Source organism: Rhinatrema bivittatum, chromosome 11, assembly GCF_901001135.1.
Source record: "Rhinatrema bivittatum chromosome 11, aRhiBiv1.1, whole genome shotgun sequence".
NCBI lineage: Eukaryota > Metazoa > Chordata > Amphibia > Gymnophiona > Rhinatrematidae > Rhinatrema > Rhinatrema bivittatum.
The window spans coordinates 56034019-56054134 of NC_042625.1; the positions used below are offsets into that span (position 1 = coordinate 56034019).

General features: G+C 45.6%; 1 protein-coding gene across 4 annotated transcripts in view; it reads left to right on the forward strand.

The window, feature by feature from the left end:
• The window catches only part of AIFM3 (apoptosis inducing factor mitochondria associated 3), a 128748-nt gene that overhangs the window by 43037 nt on the left and 65595 nt on the right, over window positions 1–20116 (forward strand). For all 4 annotated transcript variants that reach the window (XM_029571694.1, XM_029571696.1, XM_029571695.1 and 1 more), the window contains exons 5-9: window positions 915–959; window positions 9765–9861; window positions 15732–15844; window positions 17369–17455; window positions 19250–19341. In XM_029571694.1, the coding sequence (XP_029427554.1) occupies window positions 915–959; window positions 9765–9861; window positions 15732–15844; window positions 17369–17455; window positions 19250–19341 (434 nt within the window). The remainder of the gene's footprint in view (window positions 1–914; window positions 960–9764; window positions 9862–15731; window positions 15845–17368; window positions 17456–19249; window positions 19342–20116) is intronic.

A 20116-nucleotide genomic window follows, 5' to 3' on the forward strand; every position in this document is an offset into this window, starting at 1 on the left:
ACAACCCCCTCTGGAGTGTGAGAACCTGGGCTCTGAGTCTGGCTACTAGGTGTTGCTATTGAGCAATGGCTGCAGCTTTCATCTTCCCCAGGTGTTCTGAACATATCTGGTGCCGATTGGCCCAGGGGAGCAGTCCTGGTCCATGCATCAAACTCAGGTCCCTCTGCATGGCACTGCGCACTAAGTCATAGGTTTGGCCGCACTGTACTACTGCTCTGAGACAATTAAAGGGTAGTAATGAAAGTTATTTCCATGAGCAGGATGCTGTTTTATTATTGCCTACCCACTATGATAGTAAAAGTATGTGAATATGTCAAAATATGCACACTTTTCCCTGTGTATTTTCTAGACGTTCCAGCAGGCAGGATTAGGTTGAGGGAGGCAACTACTATACACTTATCCACCAAAAAGCAGATGCAAATTTGTGCAGGTATTTTTGAGGGGGACAATAATCCAAGCAATTTTACCTGGATAGTTTTGCTTTGATTATTGTGGCAAACCTCACAAGTAAAAACTGTTCAAAGGGTTTGCCAGACTGCAGATAGTTTGATTATCTATCCCTTAATGACCAATTCAAAATGATAAATGTAATCCGAAAATCAGAAAGAAATCCCACTTTTGGAGTAGCCAATTCAGAATTCGGTGTTAATGGCCCAACCACCCTCACTGCCACTACTACCCAAGACTTTTTTGTGTGAAAGTAAGAATCTAAAAGGTTTTAGCCTATTAATTAAAAAATATGACAGAAGAAATGTCCATAGGATAGGGATGGTCTGTAAATACCCCAAAGGTATTTTAGCAGGGCATTAGCAGCCAGGGGCAGCGGTTCTCTGTTAGTCATTATTAGTGAAACTCAAACCATCAGCCTACCTATCTGTCCAGGAAGTGAAACTATCCCTTTGTTTTTCATCTAGGTGAAAATAGAGAAGGAGAGAGTGTACATCCGAGCAAGCAAACAGGTGAGGAGAGAGTCTGCCTGAATCCTGTCACATTTCAGGGCTTTTATTTATTTAGAATATTTTTAAGCCGCAGTTACTCCAGTGCTCCACAACAGCATACAATAAAAGATTCCTAAAATCTCAAACAAAACACAGAATCATATAAAATTACTAAAAAGCACTCATAATTCTGAACTAACTAAACATACTCTTCAAAAACTGCTGCCGCTGCCCTTCCCTCTAAAACAGCAAAACTTGAAAAGATAAGGACCAGACGTGGCGGGAAATGAAGCAGAGCCTCTAGTCTCTTGTAAAGTTGTAAGCAGAGATTTCATTGAGAAAAAAACATACAGCATGCCAGTATATACTGATACCACATGTAGTCATAACACCAAGGTCCTTTTGAAAGGAACACTAACCAAAACTAAAACCTGCTTCAGCCTTCTGATAAAATGTAATCACTGTAATATTTATTTATTTTAAAATATTTCTAGTGTTGCCACAATTACCACAGCTCTGAGCAGCTTACAAAAAAACATAAAACCACAGCAAAATAAAATATAAATAAGCAGTATAAAATCACATCCTAACAAACTCCTAATGCTCTCAAATGTCAAAAAATACAAGATCAAACAAAAAAGTCTTCAACATTTTCTTAAATGTTTTGACGCAGGTAGTTAATTGCAAGGGCTAATGGAGGCAAATTCCACAGTTTGGGAACTGCCACAGAAAAAGATCTCTCCTGAGTCTTACTTAATCGTGCAAAACGTACCAAGGACACTTCGAGAAGGCCCCTTTGAGAAGACTTAAGAGATCTAGGTGGATTATGCATGTGCAACATTGAATTTATCCAAGGTAGCACCTCTGTATTAGTCATTTTCTGGATGAGGCAAGCTAATTTATATTGTACTCTAAAATTAACCGTGATCCAATGCAACTCTCGCAAAATTGATGAAATATGAGTTTTCATATTTACTCTGCCAGCAGCCGGGCAGTAGAGTTTTGAAGTAGTTGAAGAGCATGCAGTGCATATGCTGGTAGCCCAGTGTATAATGCATTACAATAGTCGAGGCTTGGCAGGATAATAGCCTGGACCACTGTCTGGAAGTCTTCTTTGGACAAAACATTTTTTAATGGTATCAAAAGTCTAAGCTTATAGTAACCAGCCATAATAACAGCCAAGATTTGAGCTGATATTGAGAACTCTTATCTAATTGTATTGCTTGGCCAACTGCGGGACAGCCCCATGATGCCATTGACCTGCCCCAACACCAGGCCTTCTTCTTCACGGCAGGGCTGCCTCCACTACCATGTCTGACCATAGGTGCAGGCATGCATGCACTCCCCTTAGTTATAGGCCCAGAGAGGGAAACCCTGGTCGGTGCTGCTGGATGATGTCATGGGAGGCTGGCTATTTAAACCAAGCCATCCTGTTCATCAGTGCTTCAGCAACAAGTCCTCCTGCTCTTGGCAGTGTGTGTTGCTATTGTGTCTGCATGCTTGCTTTGCCTGTTCGTTCCCTGTCTTGTCTTGCTGTCTCCTTGCCTTGCTGTTTTCTTGCCTATCCTCTTCATGCCATGTCCTGCCTTGCCTTGTTTGTTTCTGCCATGTTTTGGTCCCCAGTATCTTGTCCTTGACTCATCTATCCGTCTCTGTTTGACTTCTGGTTTTGACCCTGGCTTCTGACTACTCTTCTGGACTGCTTGCCTGATCTCTGCCTGCCCTGACCTTGGCCTGGACCTCGACACCTCTTGCTCGCTGCCAGCCCTGACCTCAGCTAACTACTCAACTTCATCTGACCACTCCTTACAGGACCCTCACCTAAACCCTGCTGGTCCCTGTAACCCAAGGGCTCAACCTGCAGGGAATGGGGCTGGTATAAGTGAAGTCCTAGTTTTAGTCCTTCTAAGAGCGGTGTCCAACAGCTGTCAGTGTGAGCCTAGTGGGTTCACCTATTAGACTGAGTCAACCATGCCACAGCCCAAGGACTCACATATGTGGCAGATTGCTGAGGCCATGAGCTTGGTGGACTTGTGCCTGGCTCAGGTTATTTCAGGGTTGTCACTCAAGTCCAGCAGCAGCAAGATCAGCTCAACCGCATGACTGGCCTAATCCAAGGTCTCGCAGTCCAAATGGACTGTCTGCAGGTCCATGTACCCACACCAGCACCTGCATCTCCTCCAGCTGCACTGGTCTGGCATGCAGGATCCATGCCACGTCTGCCACTGCCACCCAGGCATGATGGGGATCCCAAGGCCTGCAGAGGCTTTATTAATCAGTGCCTGATGCATTTTGAGCTACAGATTGGCAGCTTCCTTTTGGATTGGACCAAGGTGACAGTTATCCTCTCTCTCCTAGCTGGTTCCACTCTAGCCTGGGCTTCACCCCTATGGGAAAGAAATGATGCCCTTATGGGAAATCTGGACAACTTTCTCAAGCAGGTCGGCAAATCTGATGAACCTGGCCACCCCTCCTTGGCTGCTACCGAATTACGCTGCATTAGGCAGCGAACAGTTGGAGATTACGCCATTCAGGTCAGGATTCTAGCCTTGGATTTGTGTTGGGGCAAGGACAGTTTGACCACCATTTTCTTACACAGCCTGGCGGAGCACGTCATGGATGAGCTGTCCAGTCAGGACCTGCTGTCCTGACTGGAGGATCTTATTGCCCTTGCCATCCGGGTGCACATCTGCTTCCGAGATTAGGCCCAGGTGTTGCGACCGTCACTGCCCGACGTCTCCACTCCGCCCACCTTACCTCTTTGGTGACTCTCTCTTTGGTTGATAGAAGTTTGGTTGCCGCGGCGTCATTTTGCCGACCTCCTCCGGCGTCCCCGGACCGGCTAGACGCTGCCTTCTGCCATGTTCTCCTGAGGCCTAAGGGTGCGCGCACGGCGCAGCCCCGAGTCAAGTACCAGCTGTGGTGCAAACCTCAGGGGCGTCCCCCTGAGGTGACATCATCATCGCCAGATATTTAAGGTCTCTTGTTTTGCTAGCTAATCGAGTTAGCAAAGGGTTTCCTTCCTAGCTGCCTCCAGGTATCACTGCGGATGGGATTCGCTTTCCACTTACCTTGCTACTCTGCCTCCTCAGACTTTATCAGGGGTACCCGCTCCTCGGGGGCCTTGCTCTCTCTCTTGCTTTTCAGGTCGCAGTCTGGAACCGGTACTCACTCCTCGAGGGCCTACGTTCCCGGACCTGCTACTGAATATAACTTCTGCCAGGAAGTCACCGCTGCCTACAACACCAGTGAGTTACCATCTCTCTCTCTCAGAGCTTTCCCTGGAACCAGGTACTCGCTCCTCGAGGGCCTACTTTATTCCAGCTCCTGGGCTGTTCCAAGAGACTATTGTGTGAGTGTTACCATCAAGGTTCTGTTCCTGAACTCTGCATACTCAGCCTACTCACTATCTCAGTTTCTCTACAACTCAGCCATCCTAGGATCGCTGTTCCAGTGCCTGAGGGACTACAGCCCAGCCGGGCTCTTCCAGCTCACTACTGCCACCTCTGGTGGTTCTTTAAAACAGTTTAATAAAAGAACTAGTGTGTGTCTGTCTCCCAACTCTGAGCCTAACCGGTGGTCCCTCTCAGGATCTTCCCCCATGGGCGTGGTTATCTGCCACCGGCCCAAGGATCCACCCACAATTATCACAAATAATAACACCAGGAGAGAGAGACTTCCCAACATCATTTCAATTGGTGCCCAAATTCCAGCATTCTTTGATCTCTACCTGTACCCTCCATAGAAGAGCCCATGCAACTTAGCAGGGCCAGGCTCACGGAAAAAGAGAAGCAGAGACACCAGCAGCTCAATCGTTGTCTCTACTGTGCCACTCAGGGGCACTTTGCTGACTGTTGTGCTAAAAAGGAAGGAAACTTCTGAGCTTAGGATTGGTTGGAGAGGCAACTCTAGGCTGGCCCTCATCCTATCCTCAATCACTCATACTCATCTGCCACACCTCTGATGGTATAGAGGTGCACATAGAGGCATTTCTGGACTCTGGTGCTGGGACAATTTCACTGATGAAGCACTGGTATGCCAGTACAGTCTTCTTGTGGTGACTTGTAAAAAACAGTTACTATCTCCTCTGCCTAGGAGAACCCCTCCCTGGCCAGTTGTTCTCAGTTACCCTGCCACTCACTCTTCAGACTGGGCTCCTGCACAGGGAATACATCACTCTATATCCTAGTGAAGGCAGTCAATTCAACCATCCTTGGCTTACCCTAGCTGATGATACACAATCCCACCATAGATTGGCAGGCTTTGCAAATTGCTCGCTGGGAGCCCTCCTGTTAACTACAATGCCTTACTGTGGTCTCCCTACCAGTTCCTATAGCTCGGACTCCAACCCTGGCCCTCCCGGGCCTTCTCAATATGCAGCATTTGCAGATGGCTTCAGCAAGAAGCATGCAGAGTAAGTCAGTAGGGCATGCCCTACTGACTTACTCCTAGGGAAGTGCCTTCTAGGGGTAGGGTCTACCTGCTATACGCTACTAAAATGGCAGCATTACCTATTACATCAAAGAAAATCTGGAGTGAGGATTTATCTGCTCTTCTTCCTCCCCAGCAGGGGCAGGCTTCATCTTTGTTGGGAAGAAGGATTGGGTATGCAGACTGTGCATCAACTACAGATATCTCAATGCCATAACCCACAAAAATAGATATCTGTTGCCCTTAATAATGGAACTTTTCAATCATCTGTGCAAAGCACAGATATTCACCAACCTGGATCTTTGAGGAGCCTGTAACCTCATCTGCATACGTGAAGGGAATGAATGAAAGATGGCATTCAGTACCCATGATGGACATTATGAATATCTGGTAATGCCTCTGTCGTCTTCCAACACGTGGTTAATGAGATCTTCAGAAACTTATCTACTCTCATGTCCTAGTATACATAGATGACATTCTCATTTTTTCATGTTCCTTGATACAACACTGTAAGCATGTCAAACAAGTGCTTCAGAGACTCCATGAGAATCACCTATACTCCAAGCTCAAGAAATGTTCCTTTGAGCAGGGAGAGCTACCTTTCCTGGGCTATATTGTCTCCCACCATAGCCTGCACATAGTCCCGGGAAAAGTGAAGGCCATTCAGAATTGGCCTCAGTCAGTGAGACTCAAGGCCTTGCAAAGGTTCTTAGGATTCACCATCTACTGCTAGCAGTTTGTACATGGATACTCGTCACTGGCAGCTCCTCTCACTGCTCTTATGAAGAAAGCTGCTGGCACCAGGAATTGGTCTGAAAAAGTGGTCCAAGCCTTTCTTCACCTCAAGCAGGTGTTTCTTAAGCATCCAAATCTCCAGCATCCAGACCCATCAAATTCCTTTATCATGAAAGTAGATACCTCTGCCACTGAAGTGGGGGCTGTCCTCACACAGCATAATGATAAAGGTACTCTCATGCCTTGCTTCTTCTTTTCCAAGAAGTTCTCAGACTCAGAAAGGAATTATACCACTGGAGACAGAGAACTCCTGGCTGAAACACTGGCCTTGGAGAAGTGGCACCATTTACTGAAGGGAGCAAGACACCCAGTCACAATGTTTGCTGACCACCGAAACCTGAAGTACCTCCAGCAAGCCCAGTGGTTAAACCCTTGCCAGGCCCGATCATCTTTATTTTTTAACCACTTTGTTTTCGAGCTGTGGTACCGGCTGGCAGAGAAAAACCAGCATGCAGATTACCTATTCCAGTCCTTTGAAATGGAAGACCTGACAGAGTCTCTTCACCACATCATTGACCCTGCAAAAATTGTAGTAGCCGCAGCAGTTCCAGTACTACCAGGGAAAACGATGGTTCCCAAACGCCACTGGGAGAAGGTGCTTAACTGGGCCCATGATTCCCACCTGGCAGGTCACCGCAGGGTGGCCAAGATTACAGAACTACTCCTCTGCCACTATTGGTAGCCTCAGATGAAGCATGATGTGCATTGCTATGTGGAATCTTGTGCAGTTATCAAGACCTCCCACACTCATCCTTGGGGGCTGTTACAGCAGTTGCCAATCTCCAAGAGGCCAAGGACACATGTGGCCATGGACTTTGACATTTACCTTCCACCCTCTAACAGCAGTACTACCATCTGGGTCATGGTGGACCAGTTCTTTAAGATGGCTCATTTAATAATTCTCTCCAGACTCCCTTTGGCTTCAGAACTGGCTCATCTTTTTTTCCAGCATGTCTTCTAACTCCATGGCTTACTCAGACACATCTTCTCTAACTGAGCAGTACAGTTTATGGAAAGGTTCTGGAGAAGCCTGTTCAAGAAATTCGGAATTTCATTAGATTTCTCTTCAGTATACCTTCTGCAAAATAATGGGCAGATGGAAAGAACCCTTAAGGGATTCCTAAGGGCCTATGTGAATAAATGGCAGGATGATTGGGCACTTCTTCCTTGAGCAGAATTCTGCCATAATAACCACATTGGAGACTCCACAAGGTCATCCCCCTTCCAGATTTTATTTGGCAAGCACCCATGGTCCGCTTCCCATACTGGTGACAGTCCCATGTCAGGCAGTGGACAAAGCGAGTCAAAACCTCGAAGAGCTGTGGCAAAAGACTCGGCAGCTTCTTACCCTGGCCGCTGAGAGGTATAAGAGGCAAGCTGACAAAAAATGCCAGCCAGCACCTCATTTTAAACCTGATTTGGTGTGGCTAAATACCCACAGTCTTCACCTGAAGACTCCTTCCACAAAGTTTACACTTGTTTAATTGGTCCATTTCCATTTACAGCCCGTCGCATATAAATTGAAATTATATGCGACAGGATCCATGTCTAATGTTACTTTAGATTTTGACTTGACCCTTGAGAAAACATTTGCTCCACACACAGCTGTGTTGAATAGCTTGGGACAGCTGCAGAAATGAACAGAATACAGTGTGATTCCAACCTGATTTTTAAAAATAAACTCTTTCTATACTAATAAATAGAGCAGTAGGGATGTGCATTCATTTAAAACAAAATTGCAAAACACGATGAATAAGGCTAATTTGTTTAATCCTCAAAACAAATCAGGGGCCCCCTGAATGAAACAAACCTTATTTGTTTGTTTCATTTTAAACAAATGCATTTGGCCTAGATGCAGGCCTGATGCAAAGCAGGGAAAGGCCAAAGCCCAAAGCAGCCAAAGCAGGCAAAGGCCAAAGCCCAAAGCAGTGACCACAGCCTAGACCCAAGCTTGACGCCGGGGTTTCGGCAGAGGCACGGGGGTGATGCTGGGGCCTTGGCTGAGACCCCTATAAAACAAAACAACCCAAAACTTACCTGATTCATCAGGTCCTGATGCTGGGGCTTCAGCCAGTCCAGGGCCCAAGCCCAGGCCCGAAACTGCGACCTGACAAGGAGGCTGGATCCCAACGCCGGGGCCTCAGCCCAGACCCAGGCCCAATGCCACAACTGGAGAGGCTGGAGGGCAATGCCATACTTCAAAATGGCGCTGTCTGCTGGGGTGAATATGCCGGAGTTAATTAACTCTGGCACGACCCCAGCTGATGCCCATCATTTGGCATTGAAGAGCTGAAGAACGAAGACGACGGACCACAGAGCTCCCAGGTCTGGATACCGAGGCCTGGCCCTGACTCTGGGCTGAGGCCCAGCCTCCTAGCCAAGGCCCCGTCATTAGGACCCAGCCTCCGGGTTGGGTTGCAGTATCGTGCCTGGGTCCGGGACTAGGCCCCGGTGTTGGGACCTGGCCTCCGGGTCAGGTTGCAACATCAGGCCTAGTTTTGGGCCCCGGCCTAGGCTGAGGCCCAGGTGTCAGGAGCCAGTCTCTGGTTCGAGTCACAGCATTGGACCTGGGTCCAGGTCGAGGCCTCGGTGTCAGGACCTGGTTTCTAGGCCGGGCCGCGGAGTCGGGCCTGGGTTCAGACGTCGATTTTGAGTAGGGCGAAGCCATTGTGACCTTCCATGGCCTCAGCCTATGCAAGTCCTAGGCTTTGGCCTAGTCACTGTTGGCAGATCCTCACCTGACCGGGTAAGTGGGGGCTGGGGGGATTCTGGCCCTAGCATTTTCCTGGTAGGGTGGGAGGGAGGCCTCGTTTTCATTTTTTGGTCGTTTGGGGGGGGGGGGGGTAATTGCATAATTCATTTTTTTCACACGAATCAAAACAAATCAAGCAATCCATGAACCAAAATTAGTGGGAAAAATACCTCCTGAAAATGAACCGAATAATGAAAACAAATGTTTTTTCCCTGCACACCTCTATAGAGCAGTTAAACTGGAGAAAATGTTTATTTAGCCATAAAACATTGTTACACCTCTCTTAGGTCTATGGTCTTAGGTGTGTTAAGCCTGTGATATTTTCAGTCAGCTTTATTTGATACCCCAGTATATCATCTGATAGCTGGAGTTTTATTTTCAATAATATTTAAGCCTTTTGAACTACAGTTAATCACCTTTTGTTTATTTGTAAATTGTGCCCCATGGGATATTTTTAGTTTATCTGTTGTTTTTTTTTTTAATTCTCAGACTTTGACCCTAGAGATACCGTGGCCCAGGCCTAATCCATGCTTCCCAGCCATGCTACAGAACCTTTTATTTTCCTTTTCTGTTTATCGCTTGTTTGTTTTTGGCACATATGATATTTACCACTGAAAACTCGTCTCTCCTGAAACCTCTTTATGCACTCATTGTATCTGAAGCATCAGCTATATTCAGCCATTAACGAAATGTCACCATTATAAGGAGCTACTTCTTCTCACGCTCATGAGAATGTGGCTGTTGAGCCCTACCTGAATCAATCATGTGTGACCATAAGTGGCCCTAAAAGTGTGGCTGTTTGTGAAAACCGAGTGATTTGTGGTAACTGACTGGGGTTTTGCTTTCAGGCTCTCCAGTCGCAAAAGAGGACGAAAGTTATGGCAAAATGCATTGCTCTGAGCAACTACAACACCAGTATCACCAACGTGCTGATCATTGGCGCAGGTACAGAAGGACCGGCATGGGGAACATGACCACAAGAGGGCGTGTTGGAGGCACAGGGGTGTTACTCGGGAATTCTAGATACTGTTTTTAAAGCCAAGTGCTTTGGATTTGCAGCAAAGTGGAAAAGTCAGGATGAAGCTCAAATAAAGCCTGACCCTGAGGGGGAGAGAGAGAGACAGCCTCTTCCCTCTTTTACCTGAAATACAGTAGTTCCAGAAAATACATTTTTCTCTGCTCTTAACCGACTCAATTTCCTAAAAAAAAAAAAAAAAAAAGTTCCTTTGAAAAACAAAAGAAAACCAAAGTATAGGGGCAGTGTTTCTTGCACTATTTGGAGGCATTTGTAGCTCCCACCTGCACTGTTTCCCTTTGAACGCGAGCAGAGTACGCACTACAAGTGGCCGCCTACTTTGCAGCTATTATTTGTGTGGACGGGCACGTGGAAGCAAAATGTTGCGTTATGTGTTTGAAAATGTAAAGTCCGCGCACTATTTTCCTCTCTGGCTTAAAGACGCCCGCAGGCACGCCTCTGTTGAACCTGGCTAAAAGGGCCTGCTCTGTGGAAGCCCCCATGTGCCTCTAGCTGGCAAGGGAGAGCCATGGTTCCTGAGTAAATCGCTCTTTACCCAAGTAATTGACTTTGAAGGTAATCCTCTGCCATGCAGCACAGGATGTTCCTATGGGCGAAGCTCAGTTTCTGTTCATCCCTGGGCATTGAGCGCTGCTGTAAATCTCAGGCTTTGCTGTTTGCTGCAAAGAGAGAGGATGAAAGAGCTCTGTTAAATTTAACAACTTTGGAGTGATGGTGGAGCAAACAGAACTGAAGAGTAAGGTTACTGTGTTTATATTGTTTGTATAATGGGTCTTTACTCTCTACTATGTGAATTTAAGTGTTATTTAAAAATCTACCATTTCTATATTTATCTACATAGTTTGCCTGGCTGGGGTTTATATGTTTTCTGCTTTTCTCTTTCTGGACTTGGAATAATTTATTCTGTACCCAGGAGGACTCTGCTGGTGGTTGCTTACCTGCAGCTAAAGGTTACTGTGGCACTCAAGTCCATTTGCAGAGTTTTGGTTAATCCTTGGAGTGCTATAGGGATAGCTAAAACAGTTTAAGTTCAATATGGATTATACAATATTTAGTAGGAAAAAAACCTGCACCAGGTAGCATTGAATGATACTGTATGCTAGCTGTTTCAGGATGAACACAAGAAAGTATTTCTTTTGTCAATGGGTATTTAAATTGTGGAATCAGCTGCAGCCAAATGTGGTCGCAGCAAGTAGCATGGATGCATTCCTAGAAGACAAGGACATAAACGGATACTAGAGATTTGTCACTTTTATAAATCTACAGGGAGCACTTAAATGAATTCTTGTATTCATCTGATGTTTTTGAGGCCTCTGTTGGAGACAGGATGCTGGGCTAGATGGACCATTGGTCTGACCCAGCCTGGCCATTCTTGTGTTCTTAACTAGATTGGGTCCATTGTGAGACCTTTTTATTGGATTCATTTAGATAAGGTTTATTTTAATATTCCTGTTCATAGCCCAGATCAGTCCAGACAAGTGGGTTTTGCATCCCTACCAGCAGATGGAGGCAGAGAATAAAAGGTTTCCAGGCACTGCTACATAACCAAGAGTGCCACCTGCAGTCCCTCAGTATTTCTTCTCTTCTCAGCAGATCATAGAGATGCAAACCTGCAATCTGGAGTTTAAAAAAGAAAAAGAATATAGAGCGATTTTTTGAAGAAAAAAGAAGAAGCTCCCTGAGGGGTTAGGTTCCTTCTTGGGCCATCCCTCAGGTAGAGCAGGGTGAGCAGGAGATTGTTAATCCCTGATCTGCCTCTGCCCTTGTCTTCCAGAGGGAGGGAAAGTCAGGGGTCCTGGTTCCCTCACTCCCTCTGAGGTCCTCTCACCCCAACTGTCAGCAAGAGCAGTCAGAAGCAGGGAAGTATTCTGTTATTACTTTCCCTTTTTTGGCTCACTGCCCCTTTAAATAGTTAAAAAAAAAAAAAAAAAAAAAAAAGCTCAGGGAAGCATGTGGCAAGAGCAGGGGACTCAGGCTGCCTTTCCTTTCATCGGCGATCGCTAGGAGTGAATAAGAGCACGTTCTCCTGCCACAGCAGCAGCTCAGAGGGTCCAGGCCAGCACCGGGAGGGACCCTAGAGGCACGAGTGGCTCGGGGCTATTTTTTAGCATTCACCACAGCTGCAGCATGGCACCTTCCGCGAGACTCGGGGAAAAAGTGCAGGGCCTGTGGTGTGACATGATCACGCCTCAAGTTGGCCACTTTGTGCCTCTGGAGGGGAAGGCATCCCCGCGGGAAGCACAGAGAGTAAATGTTGCGCCCAATCATCAGGACCTGTACAAGAGGCCCCGGGGGAGGGGTGTGTGTGTGTGTATGTCTGAGGAGCCATTTTTACTCAAGTCGCAGAGGGCAGGCAGCAGCAAGGGAGTTTAGAGACTCCCCTCCCCCACTGTCCCTGGTGCAGCTGCACTCAGGAGGGGACATGGGGGGAATCGGGAACCAGAGTAGGACGGGATGGATAAAGGGTCCTCTGATTCTGAGGAATTTTCCTCAGACTTAGTCCTTCTGCTCCACTGAGTTTATAAGGCAAGGAAGGAGGTGGCAAGTAAGCATGCGATCTCCCAGAAGCCTTAGTGCTCAGTTAGGAAGCCTAAGACAGACATACAGACAGGATGGGGGGGGGGGTCCTATTGCCTCCTTGGTTTGGTTCACCAGACTGGTTCAAATATGGGAGACTTCAGATGATTCCAATGGTGATGGTCTCTAGGAGGGTCCGTAAGATGATCATCAAGATGATCCGGGAGCTGATGCTGCGGTGGTACCATCAGGTGATGTGGATGAGGTTCCTGCTGCAGATGGGGATGATCCTAGGGTGGTGAGATTGTTCTGTAAACAGGAACGGTGCCCTAACTTTCCCCATGTGCAGGATGAGCTAGGGATCAGGGTCACGCAGGAAGACTCTGACAATGAAGGGGTGCATCCTATCCTGGATGGCTTGCTTGAGCCACCTAATGCTTTTTGTTGCCAAAGAAGGCGAAGAAGCTGATTGACCGTGAGTGGGATTCTCTGGAGGCTGGTCTGAAGGTGGTTAGGACCATGGTCAAGCTGCACGCCTTGCCTGATGAGATCTTGGAATTCCGGAAGCTTCCAAAGGTCAATGCGGCCCAGTCACAGGGTCAGCAGCAAAGAAGGACATTCAGGATCAAAAGTTGGAGATTTTATTGAAGAGGCTGTTTGAGGTCTCAGCCTTGAGTCTTTGAGCGGCAGTCTAGGCTTGAAGGGATATTCAGGGCCAGGATTTACGACTTTGCTTCAAGCTAGGAGATCCTCCACTTCTCTGGCATATATTCTGGTGTGGAGAGTTTTTGAGGCCTGGTGCTTAGAGAATCGTATAGTTCTTTTGCAGGTAGATGGTTCTCAGGTCTTAGCCTTTTTGAAAAGTGGACTGACTAAGGGTTTGGCTTATAACTTGCTCCGAGTGTAAGTGACAGCTTTGGGCTATTTTCGAGGCAAGATTTGAGACTGCTGGCATCTCTTCCGGATATTGTTTGCTTCCTCAAGGAGGTGAAGCTTTTGCTTCCTCTGATTCGTAGGGTATACCATAGTGGACCCTTAATCTGGTGCTTCGGGTCCTCTGTGGATTCCCTTTTGAGCCGCTGAGAAGGACATCTTTAAAGAGTCTTTCCCTGAGGACAGTTTCAGCTAGGAAGATTTCAGAGCTCCAAGTCTTGTCATGTAGGGAGCCTTTCTTTGAGAATTTCAGACGACGGAATGTCACTCCGTATGGTTTTGTCCTTTTTGTCAGAGGTGGTATCCTCCTTCCATCTCAACCAGATGGTGGAGTTACCAGTGTTTTTCACATTTGGCACAAGATGTGCCCTATGTGAAGGAATTTCACTTACTGGACGTTCATTGGTCACTGTTGCATTATTTAAAGGTCACTAATGACTTTAGGAAGTCTGATCATCTTTTTGTTTTGTTCAGTGGACCAAAGAGATGATGCAAGACTTCTAAGAACACAATTGCACACTGACTGAGGGAAGCAATACTGTCGGCCTATATCTGTTAGGGACGGCCACCTCCAGTGGGGTTGCAGTGCATTCTACAAAGGCGCAGGCTGCTTCCTGAGTAGAGTGTCAGCTCGTTTCTCCATAGGAGATCTGTCGAGCTGCAACTTGGTCAACGCTGCACACGTTTACCAAGCATTAGTGCCTGGATGGGCGGGCGCCAGAGGAGGCTACACTTGGAAAGAGTGTGCTGCGTGCGGGTCTTTTGGGAGTTTCTTCTGCCCAGTGTTGAGGGGCTAGGTACATCCCACTTGTCTGGACTAATCTGGGGTATGAACAAGAAAGGAAAATTGGTCACTGTTGCATTATTTAAAGGTCACTAATGATTTTAGGAAGTCTGATCATCTTTATAAAATTAGCATTATACCTGCTAATTTTCATTCCTGGAATACCTCAGATCAGTCCAGAAGCCCAACCCCTGCATTTGTCCGAAAGACCTTCCTCGCTTTTGAATTCCAGTTATGCTGACACTGTTGTATTTGCGCAGTTGCAAACTTTTTGTTAGACAGTTAAGGTTTGTCTTTTCTCTCGTCTTGAGAAGAGGGGATCTCTGATTTTTCAGGGAGTTCCAACTTCCTACCATGCTTGATTGACCCAGATGAGATTCATTTGGGGGAGGTTATGGTTTGGAAGTATTCATCTTGGCTTGGGTACAGGTGAATACTGAGGGACTGCAAGTGGCACTCTTGGGTATGTAGCAGTGCCTGAAAAGTTTTTATTCTCTGCCTCCATCTGCTGGTAGGGATGCAAAACCCACTTGTCTGGACTGATTTGTGGTACTCCAGAAATGAAAATTAGCAGGTAAGAACCAATTTTCCTTTAATTTACCATTGTTGCACTTGTAGAATAATATTGTGGTAACATGGGGTTACGTCTAAAGCTTAGATAACCTTATAGCCTATATTAACAGGTGAGCACTTTAGAGCTGCTGCTAAACCAGTTCTCAGCAGGACAGCAGAGGGGTACTTTATAAGGAGGGACTAGGATGAAGAAATCCACCCAGAGCACATCTTCTAGGATTTTAGGAGTAGCCACCCCATGAAGCCTACATCTGAGGGAAATGTTTGAGGGTACAGGTCTTAGAGTCTATGATTCAGGAACAAAAGGCCCACATTAGCAACACCATATGGTTAATTGTCTCTTTGATGCTCAGGTATGGTATATTGTTTTGAGGATGGACAGAAGCTGGACTTTGGGGGGGGGGGGGTGAAGAGGAAGATCTGGAAAGTATCCAGTGGTCATGGTGCCTGTTGATACCAAATGACATCAGCAGATGTAGAAGAGATGTTCTCTAGGCTAATCACAGGAAAATAGATGACAAGCTGAAGACAAGAACCTTCAAGTCAGTTTTTTTCAGAAATGCACCCTGTACCATGCACAGCATGTGTGCAGGAGATAGGAAGAAACCCATATGGAGTCAGGCAGTCACAGAGACATGTTTCAGCCTGTGAGGTTCTTCCAGCTCCTGTCAAAGTGCTATTCCAATCAGAGACTGAGATCAGATCCAAAATACCCTATTTATGAGTCAGGTTCATTACTGCCATGGTGTGCACAAAACTGATCCATTTTGAAACACTAACCCCGGTAAAAGGGGCCTGAGGATGCGCTAATCAATGCTTGATCTGATTCTGAAGGGGTCCCCACTAGGTGAATGCATCTGGGGCTGCCTAACCAGTGCCTGGCAGGTTGGTATGCCATTTTCTCTCCCTGATTTTGGAGTGTCTGTAAGAGATTATCTACATGTTAATTAACGTATGGTCTGTTACCTCTAGGTCCAGCTGGATTATTGTGTGCAGAAACATTACGTCAGGAGGGGTTTTCTGACAGAATTGTAATGTGCACGATGGAAAAGCACTTACCATATGACAGACCCAAACTGAGTAAGGTTCGTAGAGTATTTATTTGATATCATACCAAACTCACAAAACCAGAACAAACCAAACTGCTAACTGTTTAACTTGTAGATGCAGTTTTAACAGCAAACCCTAGCTATTGGATAGGTTAAGCCTCAACCTGGGTAACATCAAGCTAGGTTGAGAGAACATTGTACAAATCTCAACTTTGTGTGAGTTTCCTCACTCCAAAGGTCATCAAACCTTCACAAGAGTGTACTGTTCTGTTCGTACGTCTCACTCTGCATGCAAAAGTGGCCCTTAACCCCTACACTACTACCTAAACCTTACCTCGAGTTACCAGGTGGGCCTCCTATAGAGGTATAAATACCTAACTACTAGAAGGACCTTATAGTTAGTCAGTCTCCCTCTCTCTCTTTCACACTGGTTGCAGGTTGGAATTGCTACAATTGTGGTATTACTGCAAAGTATGAAAAAGTTAACGCACTCTGCAGTAATACCTATGCGAAGTGGTAAGATTGTGCACATTGCGATAAATAGGTTATTATCATACAACATGCCACTTTTCCTATCACATGTGATACTTTGATGAATCTAGCCCTTTGTGCCAGGAATGGACATGAGGAAGAGTGTTGCCCATTGACAAAGAAGAAAACAAAGAATCCTTGGTAAGAAAGGGTAAACTTAAAACTCAGCAAGCAGTCACAGCCATGTTCCTTCTGTAAGATGGATGACCATGCTGACAAGGACTGTCTACGGCTGCAGGACATAGAATGGGAGCGCAAGTTAGCAGAGCAACACAAGAGAAAATGCAGCCAGGTTTAAAGAGAGTTTGGACAAGTTCCTGGGAGAAAAGTCTATAAACCTTTATTAGCCATGTAGACTTGGGGAAGCCACTGCTTATCCTGGTTATGAGCAAGAAAAATGCAGGATACCTGTGACCTGGATTGGCCACTGACTGAGACAGGATTTTGGCTAGATGTCCTTTTGGTCTGACCCAGTATGGCATTTCTTATATTCTCTTATGCTCTTAATGCACATAAATGTAGATTGCAAACTTCTTGGAGCAGGGACTCTCTCTTATGTGTATGTAAACAACTCTGTGTATATTTTGTAGTGCTATTTAAATATTTAATAGTAGTAGCACTAGTACATTTGACAATGCAGCCTACGCACAAACATGTCCTCTTGCAATTTAAACACTCCTCTGGGAACAGCTCTTTTTAGTGCAGTGGAAAGTACATGCAGACTTTCAGCCACAATGAGGGAGGGTAATTTTCAGGGGTAGATTAATGCAATTAAGTTACTATTTACCCACATAAATGGCTTTGAAAATTGTCCTCCCTATGGGGAAAACCTTTCAGTACACCCAGCTCCTGTTGTGCTGCCTCAGGATCTATGGTATGGAGGTGGCAATTCTTAAATGATTTGTGATGGGAGATGGAGAGATTGTTAGTCCCTCAGCCCCCCTTCCTCCAGACCCCTCCCCCCCCCCTGAAATGTTCTGTCCTGTTAAGATGCATAAGGATATAATTTCATTGCATGTTTTCCTGCAGTCCATGGATTCTCAGGCAGACCAGATTGCTTTGCGCTCCAAAGAATTCTTCCATACGAATGATATCGAGGTCCTGACGGAAATGCAGGTAAAGTCACAGGCTTTCTATGGCACTGAAGCACTGGGGTATATTTAGGTGTGCTGCAGGGACTTGGAAGTTAATAAACCCAGTGAGGGCACAGGTTGATGGCCCGGCTTTTAGTGTTCTCTGCTGGCCGGTAGGGCAGGTGGGATCTATTCCTGGCTCTGCTCATTGGATCAGCTGTGACTGGGAGCACCATGTTAGTATCACTGCACTCTTAGAACCTGGATGGGAGTCTAGAGAAACCTTAAATGAGGCTTTTCCAAAATGTACATCACTGATATGATCTATTGACTAATAGTATCTTCTATAGAGAAGATATGTTTCAGTCAAAAGTTCAAGAGATTAAAATGTTACTCCTGAAGCAGGAAATATAATTGCGAAACACTGGCATTGACTGCATTTGTTGATATCAGTTCTACAAGTGCACTTTCAGCCAATTCTCCTGTGCCATCTTATTAAGGGAGGAGATAAACCTGTGCTGTATGGTTACTTGCTTCTCATGGATACACAAATTCACCACTGCAATAAAAGAACATATATTGACCTAACAGTTAGTTGTCTGAAATATACCATCTCTATTTATGATACCATTAGTCAATAGATCGTATTGGTGCAGTACATTTTAGAAAATCCTCATTTTATGTTTCTTGGATTCGTTGTTTTATGAAGCTTCCTTGTTTCTCTATTAGCTGTTGAAGTCTTACAAATTATGGAAGTCTTGAGAGCCTAAAACTGTTCCTACAGTGACACCTAGTGGCTAACAAAACCCAACACCGAACTGAATCATCTCTGAAAGGTGCCACACCATGCATCTTCAGCCCAAAGAGATCCACAATAGGACTGAAAGTGGGTTTGGGAGAAAAATGGGTAACTTCCTCTGCATTCAGGCATTAAAATGATTCTCCTCATTTTCTAATGTTTACCTCATTCCTGAGCAAATGTAAATAACTGACGATTGAAAGCTTCTCCTACATAGCCAATCCAAAATTATAGAGCCAAGTAAATCAGAAGCCAAACTAAAATATGAATTTTGCAAGGACAGCTGAAGAGAGAGCTCAGGGAGGAGAGAGCAGCACTCTGAAAATCCCAAATTAGGAATACAGCGTAAGCTGTTGAAGAGAAACCATAGGAGAGTGGACAGCAACACCTGGGACACCCGATATATGAATGGAGAGCTGCATGGAGAGCTGAAGCGAAGCCTCAAGGGCAGAGAGAGTAGCACCCCAAGACACTGAGCATATAAATACTATGTGAAGAGCTGAAGAATGACCTCAGGAAGGAGATAGCAGCATCTTGAGATACCCAATTTATGATTACTGCATGGACAGAGCTCAGGATAGGAGACAATAGCACCCCAAGTGCACCTATAGTATAAAAATAGTATGAATAACTGAAGGGAGACCTCTCAGGAGGAGATTTATTTAAATCAAGGCATTCGATAATGACAGAATGCACTTTTGATTTTAAGATAATGTAAAAGTATGATAGAAAATTCTTATGGGTAAATAAGAAAGGAAACACAGGAATAAGACCAATAAAAAGCTGACTGCAGATGAAACCCAGTCAGGTTGGTTCATATTTTGAGAAAGTGACTGACAGAGCTGTTTCAATGTCTGTGAGACCTGACGCTTTCCAGAGGCTGAGAGAGCTGTGTCTTATTAACCAGAGTTTGAGATTTTCTCGCACTATTACTAGAAGTGCTTTGATATGCTATAGTTAAGAATCTGTCACTTTATTCATCAGGGAATTTTCTAAAATTAAAATCAAAATTGGTTCATTGTGACGATTTCTTTTCAGGTTGTGTCTGTGGATGCCAAGAGTAAGATGGCCATCTTTAAGGATGGATTCAAGATGGAATATAACAAGCTGCTGATAGCCACTGGGAGCACGTGAGTTACATATCCAGAGCCAGGCAGCGTGGTACCGAAGTGCCATGCAATGTTGGACTACACTCACCTGCAATATGACCTAATCTGCTTCTGCTATCTGTGCCTTCTGGTACAAGGAGAATGAAACGTTTCACAGCAGCACAGTACGCCTGCCAATGGCAGAGATGACTGCGTCCTTAGCACCAGGAAATTCTTTCCAGCCAGATGCTGCACTTGATTGATTTAATGACACAATGAAGAGGGCTAGGATTAAAATGAAGAGGTACCAAAATCTGTACCTTTCTGGGATGGTTGATTTGCTGCATGTTCATGCTCTGTGAGGTCTGCTGATGATGCTCTTTTCAGTCCTCTCTAGCTGAAGTGGAGCAAATCTTCCCTCCCCTGCTCTGGTGACGTGAAAGGGTCGGTGGGTATCGATCTGCAGCAGAGCCCACGCTACAGATTTATAAACCAGACAGATCTCTGGATGGTCAGACATGTGTCTGATGATCTATGCTAGCCCACAAAGCACAGCAAACATCCTGCTCTCCTGCAGAGGACAGAAGAGGATGCATTTCTAAAACTGCTTACAAATAAGAACTTTATGAATCACCTGTAAACAACAGGATCCATGTGTTTTATAATGAGGTATAAAGCCGCCTTCTCACAATTCTCTTATTTGAGGTGCCCAGAGGAGGCATCTCAAATGAGAAATATTAAGTTATGTGTGCGGACAGGGAACGTTTCACTAGTACTGCAGTGGGATTGCTTGAATATTGTCTGAGGCACTATAAAG